Source organism: Tenrec ecaudatus, chromosome 10 (genome assembly GCF_050624435.1).
Source record: "Tenrec ecaudatus isolate mTenEca1 chromosome 10, mTenEca1.hap1, whole genome shotgun sequence".
Classification (NCBI taxonomy): Eukaryota; Metazoa; Chordata; class Mammalia; order Afrosoricida; family Tenrecidae; genus Tenrec; species Tenrec ecaudatus.
In genome coordinates this window covers 119,784,519-119,812,105 of record NC_134539.1, presented here as the reverse complement: position 1 = coordinate 119,812,105, position 27,587 = coordinate 119,784,519, and the positions used below count along the sequence as shown (strand labels likewise).

The following is a 27,587-nucleotide window of genomic DNA, read 5'->3' as shown; positions in this document are numbered from 1 at the left end:
ACTCAAACATAATTCAAAGCCCACAGCAACAAGAACGGAAACAAAATGTGAACACTTATTGTGTCATTCAGAAGATCTTTAAATTTAAAAAGCTTCAAAAATCTACGCAAGGGGTTTCAAAATGTTTATGAGAAATTTATGATCTTTTAGCTCAATTTTTCCACAACTTTTTGAAACCCCTTCCTTTATCTACTCAATATTTAAAAGCTTGCAGCTGATCAACAATTGTAATTCACAGAACGATTCCCAATCCTAATTCTGAGGTGCTCTAAGATAGTCTATACCTTTTTTATGGCATGATACATGTAAACTAGCTTTTTTTGGTCTTGTTTTAAGCTATTAATGCGTATATGGTATGGCGCATGATGGTTGGTGGGGAGTAGTGCTCTTAGATATTAAAAAAATCAAGTTTTTAAAAGCTTGGATATCACCAATCTAGAAAATTATTTACTTTGGCAAACTATAAGGGTGTTAGAAGGCAGGCACTACACAGGTTTAAGCTATACACATGTTATTTTAGCATACTTTGTGAATTAAGGCTTATCCAGAGACAAGGTAATACTTGCAAATGCTACAACAGTGGTTCTCAAAAGTGGTGGACATCATCACCTGGAAAGTTGTTTTAGAAGTGCAAATTCAAAAAGACTTACCCCAGATCGATTGGATCAGAAACTTTAAGATTACAAGGCTGGGAATAGTAGTAACCTGTTTTAACAAGTCCTAAAAATTGAGAAAGGTACACTGGTGGTGTAGTGGCTATCTACTGAGCTGCTAACCACAAGGTCAGCAGTGTGAAACCACCAGCCACTCAGCAGGAGAAAGATGAGGTTTTCTGTGTCCATAAGATGGACAGTCTCAGAAACCCAGAAAACAACAAGGGCAGTTCTACTCTGCCTTGTAGGGCCACTATGAATTGGTATCAGCAGTGAGGGACAGTTTGAGAACCACTGTGCTAGGAGAATAAAGTAGTAACAAATTGCTAGGAATACTAAAAAAACCACCACAACCAAAAAAAAACCTATGAACATTTCCTAAAAGTGATTTTGAAGATTAAGCTAACTTTTTTCCTAACTAGAACCAAATATAAAAGAATCATGCAAAAGGTAAAAATTTAATTGACTACATAAATTACTCTTAGAAAATAATGTTCCTTTAAAAGAAAACAAACTGTCTCCGGTTTTTAAAGAGTTCGTTTCCAGAAGCCTAAAAGAAAAACTCACTTTAAAAGAAAGGAGGGAAAAGGAACAAAGGAAGGAGGAAAGTTCACACAGAGATTCACCATTCTTAAGAAATGCCAGTCAAGTCCAAGGGCAAAAAGGCTAACTCCTACACTGCACAACTGAGAGCAGTGAACTGTCGACTACAGAATACTGGTAGGTCCAAACAGAAAATCCCGTCTTAGCTAAAAACAGAAAATAATGGCTCTTCTACACAAGAAAACTAAGGCCCTTGGGTGCAGATTCAAGCTCACAGTCTGATTGAATTGAGATGACTACTCAGAAAGAAAAAAAAAATTGAAAGGAGCAATTCTTTCATCTCATTAAAGAAAAGGGGGAAATAAAACATGGTCCCCAGACCAATAAATACAAGACTTCATAAATACAACTTGAAATTTTTTTCTCCCAGGTAAGGAGAACATGAAGATCACTTTCCTCAAAGGGCTGCAAAGATTGGAAGGAGCTAAGTGTTTACAGCTAAAGAACCTGTGCAGCAATAAGCAACTCAGCTAAGTGGCATTCCCAGCCACATACCGGAACCACCACCCGAAAAGTGAGGTCCTGTATGGAAAGTTACCAAGCAGCCACCCAGACTCTCTAGAAGTGGCTCCACCACCTGTCACACTTCGGCTTCTAGTCCTGAATTAGAGAGAGGCAGCAGTAGTAGTAGGACACTTACCATTGTCGCAGATTCCTGGTTCACTTCAGTTTACCCACCCTAAAGCTTCCTATATTCTTTTGTGGAAAGCAACCTTTACCAGAAAAGCCTACAGTTTAAAATTTCTGTACATGGACATAAAATTCTTTATGCACTGCAAACATGAAGGAGCATTATTTGTAACTGACCTCTTATAATTTTTACTGCCTGAGCAGATATCCACCTCCAAAAAGAACTAGAGAGAGAAAGAGAAAAAGATTTGAAGTTTTCTTCTTTTTAAAGATATCCAAATATCATCAATTTCTATTTGGCTCAGTATAGTACAGTTAATGATACTCAAAATTTCCTGGGAAAGTCTGTTATTTAACTTAAAGCATAATGTTTAGTTATTTGTTATTTAATTCTGTATATGAAAAGCATTACAAAACGACTTTTTTATCCATAAAAGTAGTAAATAATAGCCTAGGCTTACCATTTCACAAGATGACATTTCCAATTATATACGTCAATGAGCACATTCCAACCGTGTGGCTTCCACTATTTCATCACAAAGAGGCCCAGAAGAGACCCACTATTCTCTACAACTCAGTCAGGCTCCAAGTGGTCACACCAGCAAAGGTTGGGAAACAGAGAGGGCAAAGCTCTCATTAAATTGGGGGGCTCTAAAGAGTCTCTGAGAAGAGCCCTGGAGGTGTAGTTGGTTACATGGTGGGCTGCTAACTGAAAGTCAACAGTTCAAAACCAGCTGCTCCTCAGAAGACAAATGAATCTCTCTACTCCCATAAATAGTTAAGTCTCAGAAACCCTAAGGGGCAGTCCTAGCCTGTCCTGTAGGGGTCACCATGAACCAGAGTTAACTTGATGGCAATGAGAATGTTAAAAACAACTAGCTATTCTCCAAATCCTGGGTTTAATTCTAAACCCAACAATGTATCTAGGGTAGAAAAATGTGTCAGAACCTTTTCTTGAAACTAGGGATTTGAAAATTTTTTTTTAGTTTAAAACAAATCTGTTACCTTATTAAGTAGAAATTTCTATCAAATAAGGATTTGAATTTTGTTAAATTCCAATCCTGTTTTAAGAGTAGAAGACAGAAAGAAAAGAACCTATTATAAATAAACTCCTGGGAGGACCCCCAAATGAAAGGACTGAGGATATCTAGACCCAACCTGAATTTGTTCTAGGTGCAAGGATCTTGTGCTTGTTCCATGACAAAAATTTCTTCCCTGGCTTTTTAAATATTGATGGTAGTCTTTTCTTACTCGTTGTTTGTATTTTTCTTTATATTTCTATTGGTTTATGCTTATTTCATTTTTGTTCTTTATTGTTTGCTGGGTTTACCAGTTTGAGAAACACAGAAGGAGTGGATGCAGAGAGGTAATAACTGATGCAAGGGTTGGTAGGGGCGGGGGGAGGGGCGGAGAATTTGGGGAATAAACAATGAAGATGGAAGGGGGAGCAAGCCCTAAAACAAAAGGGGATTACAGAACACATTTTAAAGGTAATTTAGTCATGGGGGTTAAAAATGTTCTGAAACTGAGTGTTAAAAAAAATTTCTGAAATTGATTGTAGTAATGACTGTACAGTTCTTGATATGACTGAACTACTGAATTGTAATATGTGGATTAAATGCCAATAAAACTGTTTAAAATAGGTGAGTGATACAATTATTGGTCTCTTCCTGTCAGAAACAAAGATTGAATCAAAGACATATGAGAAAAAAATATTCCACAGGACGAGCGAATCCCTCTGAATCCCAATACAATGACCCTGAGAACCAGAAGAACCTCTGTCGTTCTGAAAGTGATCACAAAAGGAGGTCCTGCATGGAGAAATACATGGAAAACTCAAAATCATAAAATTGAAAACAAAAAGCTTCCAGATCTGTTAGGCTCGTGGAAACGGCAAGACCACAGGTAGCTCTTGGACACACTTTTAAGACTGGCTTCATTACTATGGCTCAACTTGCAGTCAAATAATAGGCCAATAAGGTAAGCAACACCAAAGAGTTTAAGTTAAAGCTCAATCAACCAGGAGCTCAAATGGCAGCATTTGCCCAGGGATGAAGCTTAGAATGCAAGAAGGTATGGGAAAGGATGAATAAAAATGACAAATTCAGAGAGGAGATGGGAAGGGTGTACTTACATTGTGGAGATTGCAACCACTGTCAGGAATCAAAATGTATACCAACTGCTAATTAAAAATCAATTTGTTCTGTAAACTTTCACCTAAACCACAATAAAAAATGAAAAGGCGGGGGGAGGACGGAGAATAGATGTATCCTATAATTTTATGTTAACTCTATGAGAATTCAGTTAGTCTGAGCTAGAATTCCCTACCATTGTGGTGGAGAAAGGAATAAGAGGAAGGAAAAATAAATGACTTGTAACCAAAGCTGAAAAAGTCCAGTCAACACTTCAAACACAAGCCAAGCCAGCCAAACTTCTCATTACCAAATAATGACTGTCCAAACTTGAACAAGCCACTCAACATCTCCAAGACCCACAATCCATAAAAAACAAACAGCGATATATGTAACATTATAAAAACCTGAGTACATAGAAAATTATTTTATAAATTATAAAGTATTAGACTCATGTTTTTGAAACTACAGGATACCAGTTAGCAGTATAATTACATTAGGAAATACATTTAGTGGGCTTCAAAAAAATTTTTTAATGAAACAGGAAAGTTAAGACTGCATCCAACTATGTAAGAGTAAATTTTGCACATTTTTCTATCAGTTGCTTCATGAATGAGAATCAATACAAAGGTTATTCCCAGAAAGTGACCAATCAAATCCTTTCTGTCCCACTTCCCCATTTTAGAAACCAGCTTTCCACACTGCATTCTCCATCTGGGTCTGCTGCACCCACTCAGACTAAGTGGGATCTTACAAGTTAAGCAACACTTAATAGTTCATTAATTCACTGGAACCACTCACAGTCACAATGAGATATTATACTTACAATGACCAGTTTTAGTACACTAAAAGGATATAAACCAGGATCATTTTAAGAAAGAGAGGCACAGGAAAGGTGTGAAAAGGTTCTTAATGCAGAGACAACTTCCCTTCGCAGGCCAGGAAGTTCTCTGGGATTTCTGGATTCTTATTGGCCAGGCCCTGTTGTTAGGCTAAACACTGTCTCCTGAGCCTCCACAACTTCCAGGTGAGTCTTTTTTGTTTTGACCAGCTTCCACTCACCAACACAAATCCCCAGGTGTAACCTGGAATCCCAGACCAAGGTTCTCAATTACTCGAAGGGTTATTTCTCCAGAGCCAAGAACAAAGGTCACCTTACTCAGGTTAAAACTAGGTCCTTTACCCCCATCCCAATGATGTAAGGGCATCTTATTGTGAGTGATGATTTTTTTTAACATGTCAACAAATCCACAACTAATCCTTTTCTTTCACACATCCCTCATTTTTCCTTACTAAAGCTCACAAATAAACTAAGTACCTAATCAATGTATCTTAAAGTTTCTTAAATCAAGCCACTATTGGAAATTAATAAATGACATAGACCTTCTCCCAACAAAAATGCATCCTCACATAAAATTTCCCAAACATTCCAGTTTAAGATTTCTAAAACCTTGCCATGAAGCTTTGACCCCTCCCTCTAGAGCAGAGGTTCTCAACCTTCCTAATGCCACGACCCTTTAACACAGGTCCTCATGTTGTGGTGACTCCCAACCATAGAATTATTTTCATTGTTACTTCCTACCTATAACTTTGCTACTGTTATGAATCGGGCGACCCCTGTGAAAGGATCTTTCGACCCCAAAAGGGGTAGCGAACCCCAGGTTGAAAACCACTGCTCTAGAAAAGCCAAAAAATAAAAAGGTATTTGAGAAACGCTCCTGTAGCTATCCTCTCCAAAACCAGGTCCACCGTTCTTTCCCCAGATCTCGTGGGAGGATGTTGTATGGCTCTCAAAATAAAAATTATATTGTTGAAAATGTAAAAATCTCTTATATTTTTCCGCATATAATATTTTCCTCAGCTTTTATTTGGGAACACTTGAAACTATTTGCAGAAGACTCCCAGATCATATAGCTATTCCTCACAATGCGTACCGCTAATTATAGCTAAACACTTACTTAAGAGTCATAGCTTATTCAGAGATAATTTTCCAAATAATCAGATTTTACAAAACTTGGGTAAGATGTTCTCCTTGAACTCGTAAATGACATTGGTTTTCCCAAGTACCTACAATAAAGAGGCAGTAACTGGTTTCTGTAGCCACCGATGAAAGTATCCAAATTATGCAAGCAGCCACAAGATGTAACTGGTTTCTATTCTCTTGGAGCAGCAGCAGGAGGCAGAGGAATGGGAGAAGAAAATGGGATGCAGGTGTACTTGCCTCTATGAACTGTGGTTTGTGCCATAAAATCAGTATTAAAAAAAAATGATACCCAACTACCACCACAGAACCTTTTGTACAAGAACCTAACAGGTAAATCCTGACCAAAAGGGGCAAAAATGTAGAACAAAGTTTCAAAATCTCATGGAAAGCAGACTTAGTGGATCCATTGACAGCAGATGAACCCCCAAATCTATTCGCTGGAAACAATTTTAAACCTTGAACTGAAACTATCTCGTTAAGTCATTTTTATTTTCTACTTCATTTTTTAAGTTTTATTGGCATATAATTCATATATCACACAATAGCTCAATTACATCAAGAAGAGTTGTATAATTATCATAATCAGTTTGAGAACATTTTCTTCATTCTTGTACTCGTTATTAGTTCTCAGGCCCCTGCTCCCAAAACTCCTCTAACCTACCAGCCAAAGACCCATGAATCCAGTTACTACCTCTATACATTTACTTATCTTGGATTTCATCTACAGAAACACTTTTGGGGGGATGGACAACAGAAAAGTGGGCGGAGGGAGATAAGTATAAGATGACAAAATAATAATCTATAAATTATCAAGGGTTCATGAGGGAGAGGTGAGCGGGGAAGGAAGGGAAAAAATGAGCTGATACCAGGGCTCAAGTAGAAAGCAAATGTTTTGAGAATGATGATGGCAACAAATATACAAATGTGCTTGACACAGTGGATGGATGGATGGATTGTGATAAGCATTGTATGAGTCCCCAATAAAAAATGATTTTTTTAAAAATAAACACATTTTTGGGGAAAGAAACACAAAAATACAAAAAGTGAAATGATATAAACCACAGTAAAAAGGAAAGCAGAAAATATTAAAAAGAGCAAATTTTAAATGGATAAGGAAAATTAAATGATAAGGTGCTAAATTTTAACCTAACTGCATCTGTAATAATCCATCAAGTCATTTTAAAAGTAAACAGCACTTTAACTCAATTAATAAAGAATGCTGGGGGATGGGGTGGGAAGAGGAGGGGACACCAAAGGGCTCAACAGAAAGTAAATATCTAGAAAATAATTATGGCAACATATATACAAATGTGCTTGATACAATAGATGTATCGATTGTTACAAGAGCTGTAAGAGCCCTCAATAAAATGTTCAAAAAAAAATCTTGCCTTGGGCATGTTTGGCTGCATCAATGTCAGGCCGGCTTCTAGCAGCAAGTGACCTTGAATCTCCTCCACCAGTGTGGAGCTGACCAGAGCTGGCTGACACAACTAGCAGCAAGTGGCCTTGAATCTCCCACACACACCTGCGGAGCTGACCAGAGCTGGCTATGTAACCTGTCAGCAGCTTTGCAAGTGTTTTTTCTTTTACTCACGGCCCAATTCATTCAGCTCATGCCCGCTTTGTTCTTGGCCCACCGCTCTGCACTGGGCAGGAATACAGGTGAACCAGGAAGACACCTTACATTCTAGCAAACAGGACATACCAGTAAGCTGATTCCAACTCATGACAACCCTACAGGACAGAACAGACTGCCCCTGTAGGTTTCTAAAACTATTTTATAGGAATAGAAAGCCTAACCTTTTTCCCTTGGAAATGGTGGTTTTGAAGTGCTGGCCTTGCAGTTAGCACCCCAACTCCTGACCCACTACACCCCCAGGACTCCTTAATGGACAACAGTAACCTTAAATCACAGATGGAACTGCAAGGTGCAGCAAGTATAATTTCATGGGGCTGAAACATAGATGGAAAGAATGAAGACACATTGTTAAAGACCTAACTTGTCACTGAGCTTTCTATGTGAAAACTGTTGAATTGGTATGTTTTCTTTTGTGTATTTTCACCAAACATTTTCTTCCAGTGTCCAAGCCAACACATTTTTATTCTCCTAAGCCACAAAAAATGTATTTTTTCATAAAGAATAACAGAATTTGTTCTTTTTTTTAATAAAATTTTAATGGATTTTGGTACTAATTCATTGATCCGTTAACTGCAAAAAAAATTTTTAATTACATACTATTTCCTACAAATTTTCTATTAATAATCAGCTGTGTCTCAAATAGTATGACTGATGATGCTGTGTATTCAAAGGATCTGGTCACTGATGGGTATATGGATTCTAAATAAAGAGGTAACTACAGTATTATAATAATTGCCAGGTATCGAATGCAAAAGAAAGTTACCTAATCAATAGGGTCTCTAGGAATTGGAACTGACTCAGTGGTAGTGAGTTAATAATGGTGAGTTACACAATCAAGGAAGACCTCTTGAGACGGGAAGACATTACCAATGAAGAACTGGAAGGTGATGGAAGAGAAAGAAAAAGCCATTTCATACAGAAAGAGCATCTAAATAAACCCATATGCTACAATGAGTAATAACAAATACTAGATGGAAGTCACAAAGATTTCCTTCAAGAGCCAGCTCAGTTTTTTTTTCTTTTTTTAATTAAATACTTTTATTGGGGGGCTCTTACATTTCTGATTACATTCCATACATTCATCCATTGTGTCAAGCACTTTTGCACAAATGCTGCCATCATCAATTTCAAAGCATTCTCTTCCCACTTGAGCCCGACACCAGCAACCCAATGCTTCCCCCACCCTCCCTCACGAACCCTTGATAAGTTATAGATTATTATTTTCATATCTTCCATCATCTTCCATTGCCCCTCACCCAGTTTTCCATGTTTTATTATTTTTTTCCTTAAATAAAAGGAAAGAGTACAAGGTACAGTGATCAAGAAGACAACAGAATGCAATTGTCGGGTTTGGGTTTTTTAATAATTTAATTGAGGGCTCTTACATTTCTTAAAACAATTCACCCATCCATCGTGTCAAGCATTTGTACATATGCTGCTGTCATCCTTTACAAAACATTTTCTTTCTACTTGAGCCCTTGGTATCAGCTCTTTATCCTACCTCCCTCCTTCATGAACCCTTGATAATTTATAAATTATTATTTTCATATCATATACCAACCAGTCTCCCTTCGCCGGCATTTCTGTTGTTCCTCCCCCGGGCGGCTATACATCGATCATTATGATCAGTTCCCCCTTTCTCCCCCTACCTCCTCCCCTACCCTCATGGTACTGTGGTAGTGCTACTCCCATTATTGTTCCTGAGGGGTTTATCTGTCCTGTATTCTGTGTGTCAAGAGCTCTTATCTGTACCAGTATATATGCTCTGGTCTAGCCAGATTTGTAAGGTACAATTGGGGTCATGATAGTGGGGCGGGGTAGAGGTGGTAGGGGGGAGCATTAAAGAACTAAAGGAATGTTGTTTGTTTTGTCAGTGCTATACTGCACCCTGACTGGCTCCCAAATGTCGACTCTATTCCTTATTTCTCAGTAACAGAAGATATTTGTTAAAGATGAAACTAGTACAAACTTTTACATCTTTCATGAAACCTTGCAAAACTTATGAGTTAAGACAATGAGTTAAAAACATATCCAAAAAAAAACCATATCCAAAGAAAACAAACATAACCACTTTCCCACCCTCCTGAAGCCTCACTAAAACAAAAGTAAAGCAATTTTTAAAGATATAAACCCCAAAAAGCCACTCCACAAGCAAATGCATATGCACACATGTGCTTACACACACACACCCATGAGAGGAGCAACAGCAAGACAATTTTCTTGGAAAGCAATTAAAAGAGTATTGTTATTTGGTAAAATTAAGAAAACTGAATCATAGGCCAACCATGATACACTTAGAATAAACACAATTTAATCAAATAATCTCTAAGACACTCAGGAAATGGAGTAGAAAACTTCAAACAAAAAAGGTTGGCTGAAATTGTTTCAGAACTATAAACCAGTAAGAAGGAAGAAGTGGTCCAATTCTGAAATATTTGTCATTGGAAACTCCACGAATAGCAGAAGAGTGTCTGATCCGGTCCCATAAGCTAAAGCCCTATGGTTAGTAAAGCCCTACGGTTAGAAGAAACTCAGAATGACTGGGGAAGAACTGCTTCCTCAAAGTAGAGTCGACTTTAATGACAGATGGATGGAACAAAGCATTCAGGAGTTTCATTTGCTGATGGGCACAACTCAAAATGAGAAGAAACGGGTGCAAAAAATCAATAATTGAAACGTGGAATCTATAAAATATAAACCTGGAAAAATTATGTCATTAAAAATTAAATGAAACCCACAAACAAAACAATATCCTAACTAGTGCTTTTGCCATTTTGAATTGGGGCAATCATGGTTTATACCAGTCCATTTCTGTATAAGATCGATAAATTAAAGAAAAATGGTGTCACATAATCAAAAAAGAAAACAAAACCCAAGATCTAACTTGAAGTATAATGCTACTTGTGATGGGATTATATCTATACACCTACCAAAGAGTCCAGCAAATATTATTCAAATTTATGCACCAACCACTAAGGCTACTGATAAAGAAATGGAAAAATTCTACCAGGTTGTTCAGTCTGAAACTGATCAAGCATGCAATCAAGATGCATTGATAATTACCAGTGAATGGAATACAAAAGTCAGAAACAAAGAGGAAGGAACCAAACCAAACCACATTCATTGCTATCAAGACATTTCTGACTCATCGTGACCCTGTAAGACAGGGTAGAACTGCCCTGCCCCTGTGTGTTTCCATGACTGGAATTCTTTACCAGAGGAGAAAGCCTCATTATTCTCCCAAGGAGCAGCTGGTGATTTCAAACTGCTGATCTTGTGGCTAGCAGTCCAACTATTAACCCCTACAACACCAGTGCTCCTCAAAGGAAGGAACGGTATTTGGAAAATATGGTCTTAGTGATAGAAATGCAGCTGGAAATCCCATGATGAATTTAAGCAAGACCAATGACTTCTTCATTGCAAATACCCTTTTTCAACAACATAAACAGTGACCATACACGTGAACTTGGTTAGATGGAACATACTGAATGAAATCAAATTGACTACATCTAAATAAGACCAGGGGCTTGAACTGTGGAACAGACCATCTAATACTAATATATAAGTTGAATAAGCTAATATAACTCATTGAAGCTGACAAAATATTAAAACAATGTCACAAGAGCCAAAGAGAGCACTTACCTGATGAAAATCCCTTCAGTAAGGATTACACCTCAATGTAAAGAAAACAAAAATCCTCATGACTGGACTAGTAGACAACATTACGATTAATGGGGAAAAGATGTTGAGGACCTCATTTTACTTGATCCACAATCAACAACCACGGAAGCAGCAGTCAAGAAAACAAAAGATAAACAGATGCGGGAAAATCTGCTGCAAAAGCCCTCTTCAGAGCGTTCAACAGCACAGATGCTACTTTGAGAACTAAGGTGTACGTGACCCAAAACACGATGTTGACAATGACCTCGAAAGCTGGAAAATGAAATAAAGAAAAGAAAAATTGATGTCTTTTAATTATGGTGTTGATGAAGAACACTGAATATACCATAGATGGACTGGGAAAGGAATGAACAAATATGCTTTGGGAGAAGTACAATCAGAATGCTTCTTAGAAGCGAGGATGGAAGGACCCATCTGTAGAAAAGAATGTCATGCTTGGTAAAGTCGAAGGTCTGCAATAAAGAGGAAGACCATAAACAAGATGGATTAGCACAGTGGCTACGGCACTGGGCTCAAACATAGCCCAACAGTGAAGACGGCACAGGAGCAGACAGTGTTCTGTTCTACAGTACGTAGGGTCACTAGGGGGCCAACAGCAAAGGCTGGCCAGAATGTAGGAATACAAAGGTCACCACCACTATGTGGAAAGTAGTATGGCAATTCCTCAGAAACTAAAAACAGAACAGCCATGGACCCAGCAACTCCACTCTGGGTATATGTTCCAGACTGGAGACTTGTACACCAGTGTTCACTTTATCACTGATCACAACAGCTGAAAGGGGGAAACAACCTAAGTGCACTGGTAACAGATTAAAGAGAAACAAGCATCCATACACAATAGAATACTCACTACAAATTCTACTCATTATACTTTTTTATTATACTTCTTATAGTAAGAGAAATGTAGTCTTGATACATGCTAAAATACAATGAATAGTAAGTATTCTGTTATATCGATAAATCACATATTAATTCCTGTTAACAGGTTGTAAATCTGTAAAACATTGAACTGGTTAAAGTTGTGTGAGATATATTTACAATGAAAAAAAAGTAGCTGTTGAGGCTGTTAATGTACAAAAAAGGAATATTACAGTTTGGGCTTCTTGGTTTGGAGGATTAGGGTCATAATTTCATGGTGCATCCCAGTTAACTGGCCTAATAATGTATTTAGTGCTTCTGTTCTACCTCCTAGTTTGATGTGAAGTGGCCAGAGTCTTAAAAGCTTCCAAGTAGCCATCAAAAGACCAACTGGTCTCTACTCATTTGAAGCAACAAAGGAAGGAGAGTCAGAAATAGTGAGTATGGAATATAGTCTCCATTGCCTCCATGCATGAACCGCTCCCTGTTTGGCCATGATAACAGAAGAACTGGATAGTCCCCAGCTATTATTACTGAGTATTTGATCAAAGATTGCTCCTCTGGCAAAGAATTACAGTCACGGAAACACACAGGGGCAGGGCAGTTCTACCCTGTCTTATAAAAGAATCTTGAGCAAAAGGAGGAAAATGCAGAAGAGAATTTCAAATTTTTATGAACTCCAGATAGCCTGAAAACGTTGGATGAATGTTGGGGGAACGCCTAAAACTACTGCCTTGAGATAACTCTTAAAATCCCTTCTTAAAGTCTTATAATTGTTTAACTTTACTAGTAAAAAAAAATAGCCAGTCTTGAGCATTACGCTGTTTTAAGAACTATCTTATTTAAACAAAAAGAACTATCTTAATTATGGAATCAAGAAGCCCAGGTAATGTAGTGATTAAGCTCTTGGCTGCAAGCCAGAAGGTTAATAACTCACACCCATCAGATGCTCCCTAGGAGGAAGGTATAAAAGTGTTTCTGTAAATATTCCAGCCTTATAAACCTTATGGGGCAGTCCTTTCCATCTTACAGGGTTTCTATGCATCAGAATTGACTTGATGGCAGTGGGTTTTGGTTTGGTTACATGCAAATCAAATTGAAAAGAGAAACTTCGATAGGTACTTTAGGGGGTCAGTGAATTTATATTAGTGGGATAGGAGCAACTCAAAAAAGGAGGTTGAATATGGTACACAATTCACATAATGTAATCAGTAAGTACAATTATATCTAAGGAAGAAAAAGCACATTTCTACTCTGACATACTTGGGCTACACTCAACATCAACTGTCTAAAGAGACATGAGAACTAAAAGCAATGCATGATTCTTGACTGAATCATGTTAAATCACATAGCTAAAAAGATTACTACTAGGAAGAGTAAGAACATAAAATGGACTATATATTTGTTATTGTTAGGTTCCATTCAGTCTCTTCTGACTCATAGTAAGCCCATGCACAACAGAACAAATCACAGCATGGCTGAGATATAGTCTAATCAAGATGGCCCTTCTACCCACAATTCTGCACTTGACCTGTATCTATGAACCCATTTTGGAGGAAGTTCTGTTACAATTTGGTAAAAAAAGAGGAGCAACAAACACGAGGACGATCTTCAACAAGGTAGACTGACACTGGCTGAAATGATGAGCTGGAACCTAGCAACTGTGAGGATGGTGCAGGATTCAGCAGTGTTTCTTTCTATCACACACAGGGTCTCTAATGAACTGACTTAGCACCTGCAACATCTCCATTACAGCAGTAAGGTGAAATTAGTCCTGTCCTGGGGCATCTTTAAGACTACTTTACTAAAAAGTGGTGACTTAAAACACCATCTTTGTTTTGCTTGGGCTTATGGTTAGCTAGAAGATACACCGCCATCAAAGCCATTCCTCCAAAATCCAAACTCACTGCCATTGACTTGATTCTGATTCATGGTGACCCTATAGGGCAGGGTAGAAGTGCCTTTGTGGGTTCCCAAGTCTGTTTGGAGGAATAGAAAGCTTTGTCTTTCTTCAAAAGCGTTCCTGTTGTGGTGGTTAGGTGCCATTAAGTCAGTTCCGATTCACAGAGACCCATGTACAATAGAACAAAACACTGCCAGGTGCTGGCTTCTCTTCGCAACTGTTCTGAGCCCATTGCTGCAGCCACTGTCAATCCATCTCAGGCTTTCCTCCTGTGTCAGTCTGGGTACTTTAGAGAAACAAGTCCACAGAAACTCATGTATAAGAGAGAGTTTTATATAAAAGTTCAGTGTGCATCAAGAAAACATCCCAACCCAGTGCTGCCCAAGCCCACAAGTCCAAAATTGACCCATTAACCCATATGTACAACACCAATCCACAAAGTCTTCCTCCATCTCATAAAACAGATGCAATGATGCTGACTGCAGGAGGAAGGCCGAGTCGGTGAATGTGTAAGCATCTCAGTGCTGGCAGAGGTCTCCACACGGGTGCTCCAGCACCCAGGGCTGCATAGGAGTAGGTCCATGTGGCTTCTCCTTGGGGATGTCTTGCAGGAAGTGAGCCTTGCCAGCTAAAGCAGGGAACTGGCTAAAGCAGGGAACTGGACCCTGGTCCAACCATCAGAAAGCAAGAGACCCGAGAACTAGAAAGGTGAGGCTTACCGAGACATTTATCCCTCCACCCTTCAATTAACACCACATGTGTTTATCGGCCAGGTTGATACAATAAACTAAATACCTCAGTCCACCCCTTGCCAACTTGGCACCTGTACATAATTCTTTCATCTCACAATTGCAATTAAGTAACACCTACACCTTAATCCTGTGAATATGTTCCCCAACCTATGGAAGTTTGTAAGCCAACCACTTCATGCATTTATCCCCCCAATATGGGTATCCAATTTATATACTGCCCACTTACATCAACCCATTCTCTGAGAAGACAATCATATTTTTCAACATGAAGAGTCTTCATTCCAGTTGGATCCTTGTGAAGTCTGCATCCATAAGCAAAGTCAAACCAAGACAGGCCATCCATAAAGTCAGCAACGGTATGCACCAGTTCACAGGCTCAAAAATCTCCATCTGGTCGGGTTGTGATCAACTCAATGTGGGCTGCCTCACTCAGTGTCCACAGGTGTCCATGGGTCATCTTGCCTTCAGACCATGTGGCTCTCACCAATACTCAACAAGCCTAGCCCTCTCATGCTAGGTCATGAACTAGACCAGTCAACCCGCTCTCGTCCCTTTTTTTCTTCCTGTAAACCAAGTCCACGGGTGTCAGTGGCCAAACTCAACCTGTCTCTTTATTGCTGCATTGCTCCCACTTCCACTCAACAAGCAGATCCAAGTGGTCACCTAGCAAGCATTTCAGTCCGCTCACAGGCTCCCTTTAACATTCAGTCCCAAAGGAGTTTTCTTCTTGGTTCAAGAATTCTTCTACCTTCTGACAAAGACTGCTGGTTCCTGAGTACTCCAAAGCACTGGGTGGGGCATATCTTTTCAAAACTTCCTTTGCAGGCATAGCCTAAACCCATCTAAAGATCAAATTTTAATGGCTGAAAGCAAGTGGGCTACAAACATTCTCTTTCCATACTTCCCATATTTTCCCAGAAAACAACCAGTAAAATGTGGCTTTACCTGACCTCTGGCTAGACAAACAAAAAAATTACCATGAGGGAGAGGTCAAACAAGTATCTACTCCCGATCTTATAATTTGTTTCTCCAGTAACCCACTCCCAAGGTACCACCATAATGTGTGAGTCTGGGTACTTTAGAGAAACAAATCCACAGAAACTCATGTATAAGAGAGTTTTACATAAAGGTTAAGTGCACATCAAGAAAAATCCCAACCCAGTGCTGCCCAAGCCCACAAGTCCAACATTAACCCATATGTCCAACACCAATCCACAAAGTCTTCCTCCATCTCACAAAACAGATGCAATGATGCTGACTGCAGGAGGAAGGCCGAGTCGGTGAATGTGTAAGCATCTCAGTGCTGGCAGGGGTCTCCACATGGGTGCTCCAGCACCCAGGGCTGCATAGGAGTAGGTCCATGTGGCTTCTCCTCGGGAATGTCTTGCAGGAAGTGAGCCTTGCCAGCTAAAGCAGGGAACTGGCTAAGGCAGCTGAACCAGCTAAGGCAGCTGAACCCTGGTCTGACCATCAGAAATCAAGAGACCCGAGAACTAGAAAGGTGCCGTTCACCGAGAAATTTATCCCTCCGCCCTTCAATTAACACCACATGTGTTTATCGGCCAGGTTTGCACAATAATCTTACCTCCCTTTCACTATCTCTCCACTTTACCAATATGATGTCCTTCTCCAAGGACTGGTCTCTACTGGTAACATGTCCAAAGTATGTAAGATGAAGTCTTGCCATCTTTGCCTCTAAGGAGTATTCTGGCTGAACTCTTTCCAAGATGGATGGATATTTGTCCTTCCCTAGATGGGCGTTTAAGAGCCATCTGAGACACAGCGAAATCCCATGACCATTGGAAGAGTACGTGCAAGATCTGCAGAGTGGCTGTGGAGACCACATGCAACAGAGACTGTAGCACAGAGACTCAGAGGAGCAACTCCAAGACTATGGGTACCTTCTCCTCATTTGACCCGAGACTATGCGATTATGAAACACTGAGACTGGCTTCCTGGTTCACAAAAGAGGGGCCAGAGTATCTGAGAGGCTGATGATCAGAGAGAGACTTGGCTGCTGGCTCAGGAGAAGGGTAGCTGTTGACATATGAGTATGTCTTTGTTATTTACTGATCTTGTTATGTTTGAACTCATCATTGCAGCCACTGTGTCAATCTATCTCATTGAGGGTCTTCCTCTTTTTCACTGTCCCTTCACTTTACCAAGCATGATATTCTTCTCCATGTATGAATAGTAAATTTATGGGGTATAGTGGCATTATGATTAAATAGAAGAATGTCTTAGTTCTTAAGTGAAATATGCAAAAATTACCCATGTCTTTGTGTGAATAGTATATACACATAACTGTACATAACATGAATAAACAAGAAAACAATTTTTAAAACAAAATTTTAAAAACATGCAGGAATATATAAGGGTAAAATGCAATGAGAGCTAAAACTTACTTTGAAGTGGCTTTAAAAAATTTTTATACACAGACATGCATCATGTAACACCATGATGAAGTCTTGTGAAATAGTACATTACATGACTTCTATATTGTAAAACCACTATTTTATATAGGAGACAGACACCAGGGCAGTTACAGGTTGGCCTGGCCCATGCCACAACTGTACCAATGCACTACAACTATGGCTCTGCCGTTGCTGGTTCTGTGTAGTTGCTACCCTATCTCGGAGAGCCACAGCAGTTCCTAACTACTGCAGAGTGTACCAGCCAGCTGCCTTTCACGCTCCTCCTACCACCACCACTGCACACCAGCTCCTCTGTAGCTGCCATGTCAGGAGCCAGAGCCTTGGACCTGGCCCATCTGGAACATAGAGTGACCAAGACAAGTGGGTCAGCAGTCTTGGTAGTGCATCCCTCCAGTGGCTCCAGAGGCATCTGCTCACTCCATGCCTGAGGTGAGCACAGTGGAACAGACAGGTATAGATGGGAACTGGGATCCTAAATTGCCTACGCTACCACCCCCTTGCTAACCCAGAATTGGAGCAGTATCAGGGCTGGGAAAAGCTAGTGGAGTCAATTCTGACTCACAGCCACCCTATAGGGAAGGGTAGAAATGAACTTTCTGAGACTGTAACTCTTTACAGGAATTTTTTTAATTAATAAATCTTTTTATTGGGGCTCATACAACTCTTATCACAATCCATACATACATCAATTGAGCAAAGCACCCTTATATATTCGTTGCACTCGTCATTCTCAAAATTCACCTTCCACTTGGGTTCCTGGAATCAGCTGTTACCTTTTCTCCCCTCCCCCTTCCTCCCCACTCCCCCCTCTGTACAGGAATTAAAAGCCTCATTTTTCTCTTGAGGAGCACCAGGTAGTTTCAAAGTACCAACCTTGCGGTTTGCATCCCAACACATAACCCATTATGCCAAATGGGATCCTAGTGAAACTAATGAGAGACAGACCAGATCTCTGGATCTCAGTATTTAGCTAAGTACTTCCTTCAGCTAAATCTTGTCTCTGATTGGGATTTCTGAACTTATATTATGGGACCAAAGTTATAGATGAAAACAAACATTAAGTGCTGCATACTTGTACATAGTATATATAGAGAAAGAGGAAACAAAGATGGCTAATATGGCACACCTACTTTGGACACAGTAAGATACTTTTTCAGAATTTTGGAAACAAAACTTTCTTATGATCAAGCAATCTACTTTGTAACAATTACTTTTGAACAAGCAATATCGAATATTGATACTAGGTATATAGACCTAATGCTAAATAGCCAGACCTACTGAAATGAGCCCTGGTCCTATGGTGAGTTACACATCAGGCTGCTTGCCACAGGGTCAGCACTTCAAAACCACTAGTCACTCCACAAGAGAAAGATGAGGCTTTCTACTCTCATGAAGTGTTTTAATCTTAAAAACAAAACAAATAAAAAAAACTTGTTTAAGTGTTTTAATCTCAGAAACACACAGGGGTAATTTCATCCTGTTTTAGAGCATGACAATGAATCAGAATCAACTTGATGGCAGTGAGTTTTGATTTTCATTGATTAACACTATTCCTACCAGGAGAATGATGGAAATAACCTAAGTATGTGTTAATGGCTGAATGGGCAGACAAAGTGTGATACATACAAACAGTAGAATACTATTTAGACATGAGATATAGGCAATTAATATGGTCCTTCTATCCATAATCCTTTATGTGAAGTGTAATAATTCCAGTCGCTATGACTGTGGCTGTTATCCCATTTTGGAGGGAGTTCTCGCCTGGACAGGATTATGGTGGAAGGAGGTCTCCAGTTTGGTAAAAGGTGTGACCCAAACCACCATCCTTAATTTCCCTGGGACTACGGTCAGCTGAGAAGCCTTGGTGGTATAGTGATTACTCACTGGGCTGTGATCTGTATGGTCAACAGTTCAAAATCACCAGCAGCTCCAAAAGAAAGACTGGACCTTTTACTCCTGTAAACAGTTACAGTCTGGGAAACCCGCAGGAGGTTGTTGTGAGTCAGCACTGACCTGCTGGTAGTGAGTTTGATTTTGGACGTTGGGTCAGCTGAAAAGACAAAAACCACACCTCCATCAAAACCATCCTCTGTGTAAAAGTCACCTTGGAAACACGCACAGAAATTCCCAGGACCAGTGGAAGAAAAGCCATCTGTGGAGGCTGTTCCAGATCTCTGAAGTGATGAAGGCACCAACAAAAGGCAATAGGAGCTGTGGCTTGGACATTATGGCACAGAGCAAAGGAGCCAGGCGAAGACAACCCGAGGCCAGGAACCGTGAGACACAAGGGAAGAGCAGTACAAAGCATTTGAGACTATGAGGCAGAGCAGAAGACAGGCTTCCTGGCCCATGGAGACAAAAGCCAAGGAAGCACGTGGCTGAGAGGCTGAGGACTAGAGAGACTTGGCTGCTGGCTGAAGATAGGCATTCCTGTGGATCAATGACTGTTCACTGATCTTGGCTAGTGATAATCTGTTAACTTCCCTAATAAAACCCCCAAAATTTTGACTACTGCCTGTGAATTCTGTTAGCACTGCAATGAATTATCAAAAAGTAGAGCATGGTAGGAGAAATGGTTGGTAACAGAATAGGTAAAAAGATGGAGGATGGAGGCATGTCTGATCTCTGCCTTGCAGCAATAGGAAAAGCCAGTGGAGGTCAGATATAGCCACCCTCCTGCCATTTACACAAAGCATAATGAGTTCTCCAGTTATGTAAAATATGGAAGAAAAGGGGACTGTTAGTAAGTGCTAGGGCACAGTGTACCACAGTAACAAAATATTAAAAGGGGACCTCAAAACATTTGTGAGAAAAGTCCACTATCTTTTACATTCATTTTTTTCATGAACTTCTTGAAGCCTTCTGTATATACATACATAAGCATATAAGTATGTATCCAGGGTAAATACAGGTAAGAATATACAGGTGTATCTATATGCCCACGGAGTGGCTGGTATATTCATATATACAATACAGCACATAGTGGGTACAAATACACATACTTCTTAAACACCTCTTGGCATTGGTTTATAGGACCTAAGGCTTAAATAATAGTCCTATGGGACAGTACAATTGGCTTAGCATAGTTCGTAGAGATAATTTCCAACATCCTTGTTTGGTGAATTGCACCTGAAATCTTAAAAATTTGCAGGCAGCAATCTAAGATACAACTACGGGTTTCATGCCTGGGAAAAAGAGAATGAAGGAAACCAAATGCTCAGAGAAGAAACCAGTCCACAGGATTAAGAATCATGAAGCATGACCTCATCAAGTCCAAAACCAAACTACCACTACTGACAGTTCTGATCAGGAATACAATAGACATAGCCTGATAGAATGGGAGCAAATTGTGACTAGAACTCAAATTCTTAAAAAATCCACTTATTGGACCAGCTGAGACTGCAGGACCCCCTAAGACTCTCATCCTGATATACTCTTTATATCTTGAGCCCAAAACCATTTATCCTATGGGGTTATCTTGTAGTAAGTAACTAACTGGTTCATACTCCTGAGTACTGTGCTCCTTTAAAAAATTATCTACACGAGACCAAACAGTCAACATTTTCCTCTAAAGCATAGACAAGAAGGCAAAGGGGCAAGGCAATGTGAGTACTGGAAACAGAACAACCAGACAGAAATAACGAGAAAGGTGACACAATGTAAAATTAATTGAGGTCACTGACTAAAATGTACACAATTGTTCAATGGAAACCTAATCTGCTGTGCAAGCTTTCATTGAGAAGACACTTTTTAATATGGCAAAATGTTAAAAATGGATGAATCTAGGCCAAGTATCAAATGAACTTTATTGTCCTATTCTCTCAACTTTCATAAGTTTAATTTTTCAAAATAAAAAGTTGGGTAAAATATTTATCTACCATACACTCTTTCTCAGAATGCTACTGGAGAATACTAGTCACCAAAATTAGGGAGAAAAACAATAATGATAAGGAAAACACAGAAAATTATTTTAAAATAATATAAACTATTAAAATATCTAATAAGTATTATTAAGAATAATAAATGAAACAACACTAGTTGTCTCTGATACCCTTTCATACTTTATGGTGTAATAACGCTGAATAGAGTCAGTGGCCTGGGCTAACTATTTCTAAACAACTGGACAACTCTACAGACCACAGTGGTCTTCTCTGCATCTCCATCACAGCATTTCACCCAACTGTACAACCTACTTAAGATTTTAAATCACACACAAAAATTTTTTTTAAAAAGATTTTAAATCACATTTGTTTTTAAGTGGCTAATAGAAAGTGTTCCCAACTGATTCCATGCTACTGTGATCCCTTTCCCATACCTGTGGAGCGCTCTACTCTGAACACCACTCACTTAGTCATTAATGTGTTTTACTGTGTAGTTGACCTAGTTATCTATCACCTCACTAAGATTTGGAAAAGTCATTGTCTCTTCCAATTGTTTTATATTCAGTACCCCCAGAATCTCACAAGACTAGGCCTTTGCAGACTGAATGTTTCAGCAGATCAAAGGAAGACCTGAGTTACAAAGTTAGGGGGTTTCTTCAAATACTTGTCTCTGGATAGTTTACTTAAGTGTTAGTATCTGGAAACATTTAGATGCCTCCAAGTTAAAAGTCATCTGTAAATCTTTAAAACTCTGGAAGCTTCCAATATGAACACTCATATTAAGTAGAGTCTACAAAGTACATTCCAACATTGTAAGTTTGACCAAATTTGTGAGGTTTATGAGACAGTATCAAAGGGCAATAAAACAGCTTGACTTGTTGGACCTGGACTACTACTAAATGTTGAAGCACAAAACAGCTGTCCATCCTTTGGTGCTATCTATTAATAATTACTCCGAAAAAATTTAAAAACTAACCAAGCTCCTATCAACCTACTATTCACTTGCCCCCTTAAACACACTGAGACTAGGTGGTTGAATGGCGGTTTGAATAAACAACAACTTTGTAAGATAACTAAATCACCGGAGCACACCTGTTACAACTGACTGGCTGAACTATGTCCTATCACTCAGACTCACTCACATTCTTTAAGGGCATTTGTCATAAATTTCCCAATTATTCAAGTAACCTTCATATAGTCAATTTAAGATGTGATCCAATGAAAAGTTTTATAAAATTGACGAAAATTAAACCCAAACTCACTGCCATCGAGTCAAATGGTAACTCGCAGTGATCTACAGGACAGGGTAGAACTGTGCCTGTGATTTTCTGAGTACAAAAAGCCACATCTTTCTCCCAAGGAGCAGCTGGAGGTTTCAAAACTGCTGGCCTTATAGTTAGCAGCCCAGGTAACCACTATGTCACCAGGGCTCCTTATTTAAATTGAAGAAACAAACACAAACAAAACCTTAAGTAGTAATCTGTTGAAATGAAAGATCAATTAAGATTTCCTTAGAGGTTTTCAATAGTGTTAGTAATTTTCTTTAGTCAATGAGTATTCAGTATTTATTCATTTCTTTATAATTTTATTGTTTTAAAGGTTTTAGAAAGATGACTGGTACATAAATTCTATCATTATTAATCTTTAAGAGCATGTTTGGGAGATGTCGGACAGTACAAGATATGACAAAAATAATAATTTTTAAATTATCAACGGTTCATGAGGGAGTGGGGAGCAGGGAGGAGGGGAATGAGAAGCTGATACCAAGGACTCAAGCAGAAAGCAAATTTTTGAGAATTATGATGGTAACAAATATACAAATGTACTTGATACAATGGATCATGAATGGATTGTGATAAGAGTTGTACAAGCCCCCAACAAAATAATTTTTAAAAAGCATGTGAGAGATAATAACAGATTTTTTCCCTGTATTTTAAATATTCTCAGTCCTTGGAAAATACTAATTTCCAATGCATTATTCCAACAATTTTAATTTACTTCTCTCCTCAATCAAGACTGTTATATTATAATGTTACTTATCCAGAAAAACTAATTTAAAAAGAAAGAAAAGTACTAGCCTCAGACCTGTTAAACCAGACTGGTTAAAATAAAAAAGTTGTTCTAGTCACTGACTGAAAAGAAAATCAAGTGCTACATAGTGATCTATGCTGAAATTTGGCCACAGCCCTTGAGAACGGGCAACAACAGAGCGTTTTCTCTGGGACTGGGACTGACTTTTTAAAACAAATTTATTCATTAATTTTTTTTGCCTTGGTATTTTCCTTTTTTTTTTTAATCATTTCATTGGGGGCTCGTACAATTCTTATCACAATCCACACATCCATCCATTGTGTCAAGAACATATGTACCTTTGTTGCCATCATCATTCTCAAAACATTTGCCTTCTACTTGAGCTCTTAATATCTGCTGCTCATTTTCTCCCTTCCCCACTCCCCACCCTAAGGGACTGACTTTCTTGAATGAAAGAAACCCCACCATTTCCTAATCTTTCCTTCCATTTTAAAAACAGATCTTATGTTGGTGTATCTCTATTCTGCACTGGGTAATAAAAGAGAAATGAAACAAAAGCCCATACAAATTTCCAATAAAAGCAGTTTAATAATATTAATACTTTCTCCTTTCATATACCTACAATGTTTATTAACTGTTTTTGTATGCACAATCATAGTCCAGTTATGCATTAAACAGCATTTAGAAATGAGCAAACAAGCAAGGGAAGTGGGAAGAATCTTGCTACTTTATAGCACGCAAGCACCTGTCTACCTGAACAATGAAGAGTTGTCCTACTCTATTAGCCCGCACTGCTTTCCTGAAAAGAACCTTTTCAAATGAGGCATCACAGACAGCCAAGGCATCCCCACCAGGAAGCAAGAAAAAAATTAGGGTATTCCTACCCCACTGAGGAAGAAGTCATGAAACCAAAGATAACATGCTTCTCAACCTGGGAGTTGGGGTATGAAACCAGAGACAGACTCAAGGGGGCCCCACTTCTGAGCCTGAAGAGGGAGCTTTTAAAGTTTACTCTGCACATTGAGAAATTCCTGAAATACTGCTTGGTTCCAAAAGTTATAAAGATGCCCGAGGTTCTTTTGACTCTTAAATGTAAAGCTCCAAACAAAAATACCTGAAATTAAGTATTTCCCCTATCAAAGCAGTCATATTTTTCCAAGCACGTATAAATCCTGCAAAGCCTACATGAGGTTCCTGATTCGTAGAGCTGATTCTATGTGTCCACTAGTGTCCACTTGCCCTTCTCCAAATCCAAAATTAATGCTTGAATCTGGCAGGATGTCCTCCTCGTGCCTACTTCCCTCTGAAATCATTCGCCTCTCATCACCTCCGTAGGTCCCACTTCCAACAGCTCCCCTGGAGCAGGACAGGCAAGGAGAGAGTAACAAGAGGCACAAACATTTACTACATCCCTCACAGGAACAATAAGAAAAATCCCGCGAGCAGGGACAACCCACTTTTCCCACGATACAAAGATACAAGAACTTTAGCCTGCCACACCTTTGCAAGAAAAGAAGAGACTGCGAGAAGAGACCTTCCACACGACTGGAGCCAGCCCTATCAGCTCCCTCTCTCGCGGTCGTCGCCGGGCGGGCGAGGTCGCTGCTAAGCAATCAGACCACGCCGGCATTAGGGCTGAGCGGTGCTCCAGGCGCACACCCCAGCCCCTTCCTAGGTCTGGGCTATCCGCCTCACTTCCGGGGGCTGAGACCCCTGGTCTCCACGTGTCTCCCACTGTGGGCCTCCAGGGCCCCGAGCTGCCCGGAGGACCCGGCTGCCTGGTGCAGGGTCGGGAAGGGATGGAGCCTCGGGCCGCGTGCGAGCGGAGGCTGGGAAGTGGCCCACGGCTTGCCGCCGCCCCTCCCGGCACCAGCTCCTCCAGGGCCCGAACTGCTGGCTCTGGGACGCCCCCGACACTCACCTCCTCAGGGTGGCGGCGTCGGCGGTGTGGTGGTCTGGCGGCTCGGGCGCCCCCGCGCAGAGGCCGTGCTGGGCGGGAGGAGATGCCGGTAGCGCGGGCGATGGCTGACAAGAGAGCAGCAGCAGGCCAGCCGGGCACACGGGGAAGGGGCGGGGCTTCGCAGGAGCCAGCCCCGACTCGTCCCCGCCCCGCCCCCGCCCCCGCCTCCCCCCTCAGCCCTCGAGCACCCGGAGGTGACTACGTCCGGGGTTACTCCCGGCCGCTCACCTCCGACCTCGCTCGAGGCTGCGGCTCGGACGAGCGGGCCGGGGGGCCAGGCCGGGCCGCAGCCAATGGGAGGGTGACGCGGGGCGGGGCGACGTGAGGCGATGCCGATGGTCCGAGCGCGGCTCTGCCACTCCGGGCTGAGCGGCTGGAGGGCGGGCGGGCCTCGGGCAGTCGCGGGCCCCGCGGGCCCAGCCCTGACCGCCCCTTCTGTGGCGGGGGGCGGGCTCTGGATCGGTCGGCTCTTCCTCCCCACGGAGATGAGTTTGGGGAGGAAAGGGCCTCACGCGCGGCTCCCACCGGGGCTAAGTGGGCCAGGAAAAGCCGGCCAGAAACAGGGGGTGCTCAGAATTCACGTGGACCCTGAAAACATGATAGCTTAGGAAACCCTGTGGGGCTGTCGTGTTCACAGAAACAGATGGCCAGGTCTTCCTCCTTCAGACACCCATTTCAGCAGATTAGTACTTTCCTGCCCGACAGGGTTACTAAGAGTTGGAGCCCACCCCTGCATGCATGACCTACTTTTGGCCTGGCTTTTTGAAGAAATTGAGCTCTTTAAAAACGACCCAAGGAAAGACCTAATGAAAGAGTTCCAGGAGAAGGAGGGTGAATCATGATGCACCCAGACCACTTATAAGGAATCTGATAATCTAATGGTTATTGTCACCGAATGTTAGGCCAATCAAGCAGAGAATGGGCCAGGAGCTATGTCTTTAAGACAGTACAACCAGAATTTCAACAACCTTTAAGTGTTGTTTGGAGCCTGCCATAACCTGCCCAACTCTACTGTAGGCGCTTTAGAGCTGTTTCAGAAGTTATTACCATACAAGCCATTATGCCTGTACAGGCAGGGGAGAGCCAAAGGGTGGGGAATACCTACTATACAAGATTAACAGGTGGAAAGGAAGGGAGAGAGGTACATTTTTAGAAGCTAAAATTTGTCATTGGGTGCTGTCCAGTCTATTCTGCCTTGTAGCAACTTCAGGTAACACAGAACTGCCCCATGGGCGGGAGGTGGGGGGGTTAAGGTGTGGTATTTATAGATACCGATCACCAGGCCTTTCTCCTGCAGAGGCACCACTTTCCCGGCAGATGAGAATTTAACTGCTGTGCCAGCTGGGCCCTTGCAGCTGAAACTCTCGCTCACAGCCATGAAGTCAATGCTGACGCACAGCAATCTAATAGGGCAGAGGAGAACTGCCCCGAGGGCTTCCAAGACGGTTTTTACAGTTTTATTTGCACATTATCCACATATCATACAGATCCATAGTTCAAGCATATCAAGAATTTTACAATCATTACCACAATCATTTTTAAAACATATTTAAGTCAGTTATCAGACATCAAAAAACAAAAAATCATATCACTGGGTGCACGCCTCCATGATACAATTGCTGAAGACAAATGGGTGCACAAGCAAATGTGGTGAAGAAAGCTGATGGTGCCCAGCTATCAAAAGATAGAGCATCTGTGGTCTTAAAGGCTTGAAGGTGAACAAGCGGCCATCTAGCTCAGAAGCAACAAAGTCCACATGGAAGAAGCACACCAGCCTGTGTGATCACGAGGTGTCAAAGGGATCAGGTACATGGCATCATAAAAAAAATAATAATCTTACCATAGTGAGTGAAGGGGGAAGTGCAGAGTGGAGACCCAAAGCCCATTTGTCGGCCAATGGAGATCCCCTCCCAGAGGGGTCTAGGGGAGGAGATGAGTCAGTCAGGGTGTAATGTAGCACCGATGAAGAATACAGCTTTCCTCCAGTTCCTAAATGCTTCCTCTCCCTCACCCCCCACTACCATGATCCGAATTCTACCTTGCAAGTCTGGATAGAGCAAAGGTTGTACACTGGTGCAGATAGGAGCTGGAGGCACAGGGAATCCAGGGTGTATGATACCTTCAGGACCAGGGGTGTGAGGGGCGATACTGGGAAGGTAGAGGGTGAATGGCTTAGAAAGGGGGAACCGATTACAAGGATCTACATGTGACCTCCCCCCTGGGGGACAGACAACAGAAAAGGGGGTGAAGAGAGACGCTGGATAGGGCAAGATATGACAAAATAATAATTTATAAATTATCAAGGGCTCATGAGGGAGGGGGGAGTGGGGAAGGCAGGGAAAAAAAGAGGACTTAATGCAAAGGGCTTAAGTGGAGATCAAATGCTTTGAAAATGATTAGGGCAAAGAATGTACAGATGTGCTTTATACAATTGATGTATGTATA

General features: G+C 40.9%; 1 protein-coding gene across 7 annotated transcripts in view; it reads right to left on the bottom strand.

Annotated features, from left to right (window-relative positions):
- ACACA (acetyl-CoA carboxylase alpha) overlaps positions 1–27,587 on the bottom strand; it is a 318,090-nt gene that overhangs the window by 229,236 nt on the left and 61,267 nt on the right. For 3 of the 7 annotated variants that reach the window (XM_075561440.1, XM_075561439.1, XM_075561438.1), the window contains one exon: positions 2,064–2,110. The exons of 2 other annotated variants lie outside the window; for them this stretch is intronic. In XM_075561440.1, coding sequence (XP_075417555.1) covers positions 2,064–2,110 — 47 coding nt within the window. Of the gene's footprint in view, positions 1–2,063; positions 2,111–25,103; positions 25,305–27,587 lie in introns of those variants that run through there. 2 more of the 7 variants (XM_075561445.1, XM_075561442.1) reach the window with 2 other exon arrangements.